The sequence below is a fragment of the Phyllobates terribilis genome, unplaced genomic scaffold (assembly GCF_046119375.1).
Source record: "Phyllobates terribilis strain yellow unplaced genomic scaffold, ASM4611937v1 Scaffold_3__8_contigs__length_932513732, whole genome shotgun sequence".
Lineage (NCBI taxonomy): Eukaryota > Metazoa > Chordata > Amphibia > Anura > Dendrobatidae > Phyllobates > Phyllobates terribilis.
Window position 1 is genome coordinate 284,651,741 of NW_027362763.1, and position 12,593 is coordinate 284,664,333.

The 12,593-nt window shown below is 42.4% G+C and overlaps 1 protein-coding gene across 1 annotated transcript in view; it reads right to left on the minus strand.

Annotated features, from left to right (window-relative positions):
- The window catches only part of WDR49 (WD repeat domain 49), a 337,861-nt gene that overhangs the window by 284,420 nt on the left and 40,848 nt on the right, over positions 1–12,593 (minus strand). The window contains exons 4-5 of the mRNA XM_073674828.1: positions 12,191–12,365; positions 8,970–9,137 (exon numbers count right to left, since the gene is read on the minus strand). Of these exons, the coding sequence (XP_073530929.1) occupies positions 8,970–9,137; positions 12,191–12,365 (343 nt within the window). The remainder of the gene's footprint in view (positions 1–8,969; positions 9,138–12,190; positions 12,366–12,593) is intronic.

Genomic DNA, 12,593 nt, shown 5'->3' on the forward strand with positions numbered 1-12,593 from the left:
GGCACTGTAGTTCAGGAAGTTAGGTTAGGTACAGAAGTAGTTATGCACTACACCCACAACACAAGGGAATTTCCCAGTTGGGCGGGGTTAGAGAAGTTCTCTAGAAAACAATTTTCAGGTTGCAGGCAGTCTAGTCTAGTCTACTCAGGGTGTGGAGTTTGTGACTCACAAACCACAGTGAGTTCATAACCCTTACAGCACAGGACTAGTGCAAGTCCTGTACAAGAGAGCAGAGTGGGAGGAAGCATACTGAAACAAGGAGGAAAACAGGTTCTAGAAGCAGAAACAGCAGGAAAGGAAAGTGCTCTGTCAGTGTGTGTTTTCTGAGAAGAATAAGGGCACATCTAATGCTTCAACTGGACGCTGGGACAGTCTTGGGCTTAGAGTCCGGAAGAGGGCCTGACAATCAGGACTCTGTCTCTCAGAAGAGGAAGATGTCAGCCGGGTCCCAGGAGGAGAGAAGGATAGTGAATCTCAGGACAGGATGGGGATAAAGACTGCAAGGACACAAAACAAAGGAAACATCACCACAAAAAAAACTCTGTCTAAATCTGTATGCTGCAGCAGTGTGTAAATGAATTGCACAGTAAAGACGACCCTGTTAACCCAGACTCCAAGTCTCCTGTCTTGTTTGCAGTTAGTAACGGTCCTGAGAACGGGGAGGTAACGTAGACTCCCGAAGTAACAGTGAGTAAAGAACAGATTCCATCACATAAAACACTCCACTCTCAGTCCTTTTTAGAAGAGGGGTTTCAGGGCACAAACAACTCAGTTCCGACCCACAGCATGTTGAAACAGGCCCTGTGCCCCCCTTCACCGGCAATTGGAGAAGTAACCCCTATCCTGTGTATAGAGGATATCTTCCACACTTGGTACAAAACCCTTTAAAGATACAGTATTTAAAAGATTTCTTAATAAGAATGGTAGAATATCAGGGTCACACAGTATGCCTGCATTCACTCAACTTTTTTGTGCAGCTGCAAACTATATAATTATTTGAAGGGCAAAAGTAATTCTGTTATTATGTATGTTGTGCTGCTTTTTCCATCATCTCAGCAGTCTAGTCTTTTTACAGTCTCTGTGGCCATTAATCTTATCAGCTGTCTTTCCAATGCCTTTAGTGAAAGCATACCTCCAAGTCCCATGTATAGCAGAAATATATAACTGCATCTAGCTTGCTAGAAATGTCAAGCACACCTCGTACATGCTAATCATAATAGTTACATCTAGACCAGAGGCACATCGCTGTGTGGCCTGGAGTAAGGAGTGTATGATGTATGTGAAATACCATGGAGTTGCTATAGTGACAGTCTGAGAAGTCTCGCACTGTCGTAACAATTTGTTTTTGAACCAAATTTGATTACATTTTTATAGACGTCATAAACTTAGAGAAACAGTTTTCAATTTTATCTGCATGGACAAATTTTAATCCTGTGAAAGTTCTCAAGATATATGGCATACCCCCAAGGCATTATCAGGGCAGTGCAGGCAGTACCTACATCATAATTGTTGGAATAATGCTTATTATTGTATATATGGCAACAACTACTATTTACTACTGTTAATAGTGCATGAGTTTCTGTCTCCAGCAATAGTGTTATATTGTCAATAATATATTGTTAAAAAAAGGAAACCAGGAAATTCCTGTTCACTGTGTGTGTAGCTGGAGCACATTTTACTTTCACTTTGCAAGTTGACAGACAAAATGCTAAGATCCTAAGCTATAAGAAAAGAAAAGTTGTAAACTGAGTTATCTTTGTTCCTGAATAAATACAGTACAGACCAAAAGTTTGGACACACCTTCTCATTTAAAGATTTTTCTGTATTTTCATGACTATGAAAATTGTACATTCACACTGAAGGCATCAAAACTATGAATTGACACATGTGGAATTATATACTTAACAAAAAAGTATGAAACAACTGAAAATATGTCTTATATTCTAGGTTCTTCAAAGTAGCCACCTTTTGCTTTGATGACTACTTTGCACACTCTTGGCATGCTCTTGATGAGCTTCAAGAGGTAGTCACCGGAAATGGTTTTCACTTCACCGGTGTGCCCTGTCAGGTTTAATAAGTGGGATTTCTTGCCTTATAAATGGGGTTGGGCCCATCAGTTGTGTTGTGCAGAATTCTGGTGGATACACAGCTAATAGTCCTACTGAATAGACTGTTAGAATTTGTATTATGGCAAGTAAAAAGCAGCTAAGTAAAGAAAAACGAGTGGCCATCATTACTTTAAGGTACGAAGGTCAGTCAGTGCGAAAAATTGGGAAACTTTGAAAGTGTACCCAAGTGCAGTTGCAAAAACCATCAAGCGCTACTAAGAAACTGGCTCACATGAGGACCGCCCCAGGAAAGGAAGACCAAGAGTCACCTCTGCTTCCGAGGATAAGTTTATCCGAGTCACCAGCCTCAGAAATCGCAGGTTAACAGCAGCTCAGATTAGAGACCGGGTCAATGCCACACAGAGTCCTAGCAGCAGACACATCTCTACAACAACTGTTAAGAGGAGACTTTGTGCAGCAGGCCTTCATGGTAAAATAGCTGCTAGGAAACCACTGCTAAGGACAGGCAACAAGCAGAAGAGACTTGTTTGGGCTAAAGAACACAAGGAATGGACATTAGACCAGTGGAAATCTATGCTTTGGTCTGATGAGTCCAAATTTGAGATCTTTGGTTCCAACCACCGTGTCTTTGTGAGATGCAGAAAAGGTGAACGGATGGACTCTACATGCCTGGTTCCCACCATGAAGCATGGAGGAGGAGGTGTGATGGTGTGGGGGTGCTTTGCTGGTGACTCGGTTGGGGATTTATTCAAAATTGAAGGCATACTGAACCAGCATGGCTACCACAGCATCTTGCAGCGGCATGCTATTCCAACCAGTTTGCGTTTAGTTGGACCATCATTTATTTTTCAACGTGACAATGACCTCAAACACACCTCCAGGCTGTGTAAGGGCTATTTGACCAAGAAGGAGAGTGATGGGGTGCTACGCCAGATGACCTGGCCTCCACAGTCACCAGACCTGAACCATATCGAGATGGTTTGGGGTGAGCTGGACCGCAGAGTGAAGGCAAAAGGGCCAACAAGTGCTAAGCATCTCTGGGAACTCCTTCAAGATTCTTGGAAGACCATTTCCGGTGACTACCTCTTGAAGCTCATCAAGAGAATGCCAAGAGTGTGCAAAGCAGTCATCAAAGCAAAAGGTGGCTACTTTGAAGAACCTAGAATATAAGACATATTTTCAGTTGTTTCACACTTTTTTGTTAAGTATATAATTTCACATGTGTTAATTCATAGTTTTGATGCCTTCAGTGTGAATGTACAATTTTCATAGTCATGAAAATACAGAAAAATCTTTAAATGAGAAGGTGTGTCCAAACTTTTGGTCTGTACTGTATATATTTGTAATGCAGGTGCCGGAACGCAATGCACAGAGGCACAAGGCGAGAACAGTCAGAGATGTTTGTAAACAGTTTTATACAACAGATATACTGAAACAAGGGATTAGCAACAAGGGTAATGAACAGTGGTTTGAGATATCAGAAAAATACGAAATTTCTCAAAGTAAGGCGCAGTCTCTTAAAATAAGGCGCAGTCTCTTAAAGTAAGGTGATGCCCTCAAGCATGAGAAGCACCACACAAGTTCTTTAACCGTGAATTTGGCCCTAGCGGGGGTCACCGGTTATTCCCGCTAGGCCGTGAGTCTCTTTCCGGATGAATTAAATTAAATCACGTTGTGCTACTTTAGCCCCAACCGTCCCCCTCCCAACCTGAGTACTTAAACCCAATAGTCCCCGGTACCGTGGGTGAGCAGTGGAAGTGACGGCCCTGCTCACGTATGCAGCTCCTCTCTGCTTGGCTGTTGGGGATAGTCTCTCGAGCATTGGATAGGGGGGTCCAGGCCTCGTCTGTCGTCGGCCGACGTCTGGTTCCGCGAACTCACTCAGCACCGCGATCAGGTTCCTAGTATCCTCAGCAGGCACAGCACTCGAGTCACAACTGTGAAGGATCCGGAGCTCTTTTACCGGTGCCCGGCTGGAGCACCTCTCAGGCCTCTGGATTTGGCCTGTCACACGGGGTTTCTCAGGACGCAGGGAGCACGTCTGCTCCTCTCTGCTGCTTGGCGCCATAGACCCCTCAGGTTTGGCGCGCTGGCCTCTTATCTCTCTAAACTCCTTCCTGGAAGTCACCTGATCGGGTCCAGCCTCTGAATCTGCCCTCCCTGCAACTTCCTTTGTATATTTTGGTTCCGCTTTACTGTCTCTGGCCAGTAGATGGCAGTCTCGATCCATCCTTGAAACGTCATGTTGAAGTTCTTTTACAAGCTTTTTTGCTCGTTCTACATATTCACTGTTGAACGGCTGGACAATACAGAGATTAATCCGCTGCCAACAATATTCCCATCAAAATTCACCACAGCTTTTATTTATAATTGAGCTGATTATTGGGATCCTGTGCTGTGATCCAAATAGTGACCATTAATACATAGTATTTGCAGGGTTGGGATCGTGGGTTCAGATCCCACCAAGGACAATATGAATATCTGCAAGAAGTTTGTATGATATACTGTTAGGGAATTTAGATTGTGAGTCCCAGTGTGGACAGTGATGATGATGTCTGTAAAATGCTGTGGAAATCAATGCTGCTATGTAACCCAAAATAAATAAATAAATGGTCCCATCAAGTTCTTCAGATGGCAAGTCGTTAATACAAAGGGAATCCTAACCTCCTGCCGGCCAAACGCATGGTGCATTCCTTCTGAACATACACATGCATGCCTTGCTTAACAGCAAAATGACTGTAGCTTCTGACAGACGACTCTATCAGTCAACATACTTGATTCATTTATCTCCCAACATTGGCTATTGCAGGAAAATCGGGTAGCCCACATGCACCTTTGATGGTCACTTAATCCTATTGAAATTGGCGATGTAACTCACCTGTCCTGGCTCCAGCACCAGGCGTTTCTTCATTCCCCTTGAGGTGGCTGCCTCTTTTCAAGTCCATACCTGCTTATTATAGTAACCCATCAAGGACCTCCTCTGATGCAGGAGTGGACATGCCATTGGTGCAACCTGTGCAACCGCACAAGGGCTTAAGAGTTAAGAGTGTCCACTTCCACCTCCAAAGCAGGTGGAATTGTGCATTATGTTGAGCTATAGGACTGCAAAGACCCCATGCATTGTTCTTGTACAGAGGAACTATTCTGTCTTGTCTGTGTCCGCTCCTGCTCTGATGTCATCATCCAATACCTTTTAAGGCCAACTCAGGCAGCTGTGTGCAATGCAAGTATTCAGGAAGTAATTCATCCAGCTACCACATGTTTCTCAGGAGTTCAGACACATTTCTAACTTGGTTCTGCTCTAGTCCGGTGTCTTATTATCGGTTCAGTTGTTTTCCTGCAACAAGCAACTCAAGGTACCTGATAACAAACTCTTGTCTGATATACTGGTGCTGTCACAACTTAATCTCTGCTGTATCAAGGTGCCCGATAACCAATTCTTCTCTGCTAGCCCACTTGTTTTAGCCATTCCTGGTGCTGTTGTATCATCCACTCCGCAGTCTCAAGTTACCTGATAACCAACTTTTCCTTACCATGCCTTATGCTGTCGTACCCTCAACTGTGCTGTGTCAAGTAACCTGATTACTAATGTGTCTCAGCTATTCTTGGTGTGGTTCGCATTCAAAGCGCTGCTGTTCCTGTGTCTAACACCACTCCTGCAACAAGGTGCCAGGTTGTCTACATATATCTTCTATTTGCACATTTGGCTCTGCTGCATCTAGTACTTCCAGATTCACTGAACCACTTGGTTTTCTACATATCCAGCTCTACTGGTCCTCGCTATTCCACATGCTGTTCAGCAAGTCGAGCTCCGTTGAATCAAAGCCTTCAGTCCGTGTGGCTTTCCCGGACCTATGGCTTAGAGAATCGATTCGATCTCACCAGGTCAGCCAGTAACAGGTGGGTTTGACACACATTCATGAGTGTGCTCATTTTTATTTTGTAGTGTAGTAAAGTGTAGCTCCAGTTATGAACTATAGTACTTTGTAATACAATTCCTGACTACAATTTCTTAATATTATGACTCACCATATGAATCAGACTCACCAGCTATAGATCTTTAGCAATGTGGAGCTATATCTGCTGCACAGCACATGGCTCAGCATGGAACAGCGGAGCTGGACGTGCAGACAGGTAACTTGGTGCAGCAAGCTGGTGCATGTAGTCAGGTACCTTGGCAGTGCCGATTGTGCAGACAGTACTTAGGACCAATAGAGCTGAGTTGGCAGACAGGCAACTTGGTATAGCAGAACCGAGTGTGTGAAGATCACCTTGGAACAGTAAAACTGCGTTAGCAGAAAGGCACTTTCAGATATCATCTTGGAACAGTAGAGCACACAAGCACATTGTTATAGCAGAGCCGAATGTGCGGACAGCAACTTGGAACAATAGGGCCGGTCTTAAAAGGCCAAAAGAGAATGATAACTTCAGAGGTGTGCCCTGGTTTATAAAGGTAATTTGTCCACAGAAACAGACAGACGGCTTCTGGAAAGGAAGATGTAAAGACAGGAGCTGGAGCCAGGATAGGTAACAACTAATATATTTTAATTAAAGAAAAAGGCCAAAGGCCATCCGAATTTATAGGGCAATAAACTATTTAATGTGGAAATGGTCATGGCTGCCTATCTTCCAGCTATAAATACTGAAATGGGAATTTATAAAGGAGACAAATTCCTCCAAATATAGCATTGAAGCCTCAAGTAATATTGACTTTAAAATCCCCTTCATGACAAATCGCCTCCTAATTGTTTGGACATTTTGAGCTGCTGTAATCTATACTTGTTAAGCTGCAGTTTGCTGCAAACAACCATATAAAGTAAGTTTTGACTGAAAGGGAACCTGTCAACAGGTTTTTAGACCCTAAACTAACATTATATATATAAAGTATCTGAAATATTGTGTCTATACTTTTGTATTATAAGTTGCTTTCTCCATTTTCTAGAAATTCATTGGCGACTGTTTATGCAAATTAGCTTGCAAGTGGAGGGGGCTTTGTCTGCACTTACAGGTCTCTGGCATCTTTCCCCCTTTTTCCTCCTGCCGCCTACCTCCTGCCAGTGACTGACAAGTCACTTTTCTTGGTGATCTGCTCTCCTTACCAAGATCTCACGCAGGCGCTGTCATGCCCACCGGTGGCGCATGCGCAGTAAGGTCCAAATAACATTGCAAGAGTCAGATCATAGATCTGCGCATTCGGCTCCCCTGCACAAGATCAGGCAGGTCACAGAGAATCTGTCAGTCGCTGACAAGAGGCCAGTGGCAGAAAGAGAAAGAGGGAAAGAGGCCGTAGAGCTGTAGGTAGATTTCTAGAAAATGGAGAAATAGACATAATACAAATGCATAGACATGATCAACATACATACGTGACATTAGTTCAGGGTATAAAAACGTAAAGAGAACTTTTCACAGCATGTTTTAATTTAAACTGAGGACTTCCTCCTTTTTCTTTTGTGCCCTTCCATTCCAAAGTTATGCCCACCAATTATAAAGGTGCAAATTTTCCCATCAGCCAACTGGGCGTGTACCACAGAACTTCTCTGTAGGTGTGCTTGTGCTTTAATTGCCCAGCATCATAGGAAAAAAGCAACTTCCACAGAGAAGTTTTGTTGTACACGGCCAGTTGGTTGAAGGGAAAATTTGCATCTTTATTACCCAGGAAGCATAACTTTGGAACAGAGAAGCATAGAAAAAAAATAAAAACTATTCCAAAATCAGTGGAGGTCTTCAGTTTAAATTAAGAAATCCAGTGAAATGTCTTCTTTCAATGGATACAAATCACCATCCACATCATTATCTAGATTCTTAGCGGCTAAGTTGCAAATTTGTGTATAAATTTGGGCTTTAATGTGAATGGTGATTCTCTAAGTATCAGGTTCGGTTGGGCACGTGGATCCCGGATGTTGATGCAGCAAGCAGGGAGGTACATGGGCAACAAGGACTTGGTACACACAGGAATCTCAGAAGCAACAGGATGGATAAAGTGGAACCCAGTGGGGATGAAAGCAAGCACAAACACAAATAGCACAGATGGTGGAGCACACCAAACAAAGGACTAGAGTGTCAATCTTAAAACTCAGGTCTAGGGAAATGATGTCATTGATCCACACCAGGCAACTTGCAAAACATAAAGTGGAGCAATACAAAGGGCAACGTACCCAAGGAAAGGAAGCAGAGCCCGGGATACCCGGGATAGGTGTGTAACATCCAAGCAGGATCTTTATAACAACTTTGTTCATGACAGAAGTCAGAAGAAGAATAAAGTGAAGGGTTGCTCAACTGTAAAATGTCGGGTGCTCTGAAGTAGCAGTAAAATTTTCAGAATATAGAGAAAACTTTGGCACACCAAAGTCTTATTCAGCTTGAGTTTATTATAGCCCCATTTGGCAAAGCAGATGAATTGAGCCAAGGTTTTGACCGCAGAGGGTCTTTGTCCAGGTATATCTGCTGTGGACGGGGCTCTGAGGGAACAGGATCATTGACAACAGGATCCTGTTCCCTCACACCCCCGTCCACAGCAGATATACCTTGACAAAGGTTGAAACGTTGGCTCAATTCATCTGCTTTGCCATATGGGGTTGTAATAAACTCAAGTTGCATAAGACTTTGGTGTGCCGAAGTTTTCTCTATATTCAGAAATCAGAAGAAAACATCATCTAAATTTCTCAGTTCAGCGGCTCAGGTTTAGGGCTTGTAACTTCTAGAAATATGTCACATAAAAGGCCCCGTAAAAATGCCTCCTCACTAAAGAAACAAATGACCCCACGTTGAGCCCAGGTTTTTCTGTGGGAAATATAACAAAGGTACTTTCTGTAGAAAGGCAAACATACAATAAATGGTCTCCATAATTCAGCCATAAAAAAGAACTACAGCCATATTCAGTCTTTCAGAGCCCATACGTACCAATTATATTTAGTCCAGAATCATAGTCGAAGCCATTAATTCCTTTAGTGATGTTCAGAGAGGTTGTCTTCAGATGGGTTTTGCCTTTTTCTCTCCAGGCCAGTATCACTGTGTTATTGTCACTTGTAGAACAGGACAGAAATGCCTCTAAATGAAAGCTGTAAGTAACTGAGGGCGAAGACAGAAATATGCTCATTAGTTTAGCACAGGATGCTATTTGAAGTTTTATCAGACAGAGTGTCGTGGGAATGAAAAATGTCAAGCAAATCCAAAAATGATCTTTATTATTGTGAAGGTTTGGATGTGTCGGCCGAGTACTACAGTTACGTTAAGGTCAATTAAAAAGCTGTTATATTTTTAATCAAACCTTTCCTACAGAACCGAAACATTTGGTAAGACTATCTGTAGGAAGGTACTGCGGCGTTCTGCGACTTCATTATACCATAATGCATGGAACAGGCCTTTTCTAAGTGTGCTGGAAATAGGAAAATCAATCAGAAGGGTTTAGGTCAAAAGAGACAGGAGATTTCAGGTACAGCTCTCTGAGCAATTAGATTACAATATTTCTGCAATGATAACAGAGAAGTATTGTCAGATTCTAAGGAGAATAATGTTACTTGAAGCAATTGAAGCAAATCCAAAGCCTATCGTTAACAAATATCCAGTAACCTTCCTGCAGCTAAATGTGATGCGGTATTGTTCACCAAGAGGAGTAAAATATTGGAACATTAAAACGGCTGGAGGAATTTAAGCATTAAATCTTATTTTTATTAAATTGCCTATTGCTTCTTGAGAAGTTCAATGTGGCTGTAGAAAACCTCAGTCTACTAGCTACATAAACCGTGCATCATCCTGTGGATGCGTCAGCGCTGGATTAGGTCTGTAGTCATTAGATGTAAAGTCTAGTATCTGTGTAATACTGCATCTCTTTATTGTGTGTGGATTCCGAAAGGCAATCTATGGCTACATGGAAATCATCAGCAAGCTGCTATTGATGGATCTTTTACTGGTGTCTGCTTAGCACTTTGAGTATTTACTGTCAAACTAGAATTGGGCTGTAGATTCTCATTAATTTTCTCATTAATTCCTTAAATACTATAAAATAGGAATAAACAATATATTCTATTGATGCTATCTGTGACACTAGTCACTACTTATGGACAAGCCAAGAGGCTGGGTAGTCAAGAGGTCTGAGGTCAAAAGTTAAGAGGGTAAAGTTATACACAGAGGGGTAAGACAAAGGCATAGTCAGGAAACAGTACGAAGTCAGAATTCCAAGAAGGTAGCAGATCACGACAAAAGGGCTAGGACAACGGATGGTCAAGACAAATCCAAGGTCGAGCAGCAAAGATCAGAAAACCAGACTAGTAACACAGAGCAAATACACACCTTTTGAGCAAAGCTATGATTGGCAATGACCTAACATTGCCAGCCAGGTAGAATAGCCTTGCAATTATTCAGAAGGTTAAACACCTGAAGGGAACTCAAACACTACACTGACAGCCCGACATGCCCCTGCTATCCATATTGCAGCTGAGCTGTCACTCACAGCATCCCTAGGACACAGCAAGTGGCGGGATCGTGACATGTTTATATAGCATATATTCAGCTCAGTGAATATTGGATCTAAGGCTTATATTTGGTGTATACGCTGGAAAAAGTTCCTAGGGTATACATCAAATGTATCCAGAGGGCTCCTCTTACTAAACAGAAGTCTAAAGGGTGTTCTTTAACTGTTCTTTCCAATACAGAGGACCACCAATCAAAAAATGTTTTTTCACAATAGGACTCTATGGGCGATGTGTGCCTTTTTCCAAAATATACAAAATGCTTAGATGTTGTGTGCACTAAAGGGCACTGATAGACACCAACATCTGAGGGCCATGTGGACTACCAGCACATGAGTCCACTTCTCCCAGCATTCCCAGAATTTATATCTCCAGAACTGCTCTTTGCAGTAGCTCCTTCTGCTCTGGCTCTAAAGGAGGATCCCGAGTGAGAGAAACCCTTCTGTGACATCTAGAAATCCCATATATTTTATTAACTGATTAACATGTAAATTTAGGGGTTATTTTTCAGAATGTGGTGATCTAAAGGAGTGGGTTAATACTTGGTGATCAAGCACAGTGATGGGATTAATAACTACATCCCTGGTAGTCTAGAAAAGAAAATGGGTTTTTGGTTACATTCTTGGTGGTCTAGAGCAGTAAGGGAGTTATTGGTAATATATCAGGAATATTCCAATGTCAAATATTTGTTATAAAACCAGGGGCCAAAGCAGAACCCTCTCCTCTCTAAGCCCTTGTGCAGCTGAACAGGCAACACAGGCTATATGTCTGCCCTGAGAGTCTCTTTACTCTTAAAGGGGTTTTCCAGCCTTAGGCTAGAAGTCTGCAGTCACTCTATGTGACTGCAGACTCATGAATCCTCACATCGTGCACACTGCGTGCTGTGAGGATTCTCCGGGCCTGGTGCCGAGAGCGTGCCAAATAGAAGTGCGTGGCCTCACTCAATGCATCTTTGCAAGTTTATTGAGCGAGGTCAGACACATCAAGTCGTAATGTGACTGATAGTATGTAAGTTGCATAGTTGTGGTCACATGACTGCCCACTCTGGAGAATCCTCACAGCACACAGTGCGCCAGCTGTGAGGATTCACAAGTCTGCCATCACACAGAGTGACTGCAGACTTGTAACCTAAGGCTGGGAAACCACTTTAAGGCTCATGCACATTACCATAATATGGCATCCATAGAAGTCTTTTAGGTCCTACTGTACCTTTGTAAGTCTCCAATTGCACAAAGGGGGATTTGCTGAATTTCTTAAAAAAATAGTACAAAAAAATGAATCTTTAAATGACATGCTATATTACAGAACTCTGTGTGCATGCTGTAGGAGGCGCCATATGTAGGCACACAGAGTCCATGTGCTTTTGTAAATCCTCCATGTGCATGATGTTTCATCATTACTTAGCAATCACCAACAATAGGAAAATCTCCTTAGAAATGGATGTAGCATTGTAGACTTCACTATATATTTCTGTCAGTCTTGGTTAAAAATGAGCATTTAATTCTGCAAAGTATTTATTTGGAATGGAACCACTTTCCTCGTGTTGAAGGCTAATGAGACCGTCTCATCCTTTTAAAGAGAAGCAATGTGACCACTGTCTTGTCTAATTAGTTGATTTCTAAAAGTGCTCATACAAATGAGTTGGCACATCACCTTGTCGCACCCAGTCGTTTTCATGAAGTTCGTGTTTTGCAATAGAGCAGCATTGATGGAATCCGCCAACCAATTCTTTCCAGGTAATGTACAGAGTAGTCTGTTGATCCTCTGTAGAATTTGCTGGCCGCTCAAACAAGGATATCATAGCTGCCGTGAAACAGATAGCCTGGACCTACAGAGATAAGACACACATTACCACTATACCAACAATGTATTCTACTTAGCACATGGCAGATATAAGGGCGAGTCCTGACATGGCAGAATTGCCAATCTGTACCTCAAATTTGCAGCAATTTACAATATAATACATGCTGATGGGGTAAAACTGGTAATACATTGGGTAATATCTATGGCAAAATATACAACAAAATCCACATTTAAAACATGCAGATTTTGTTGT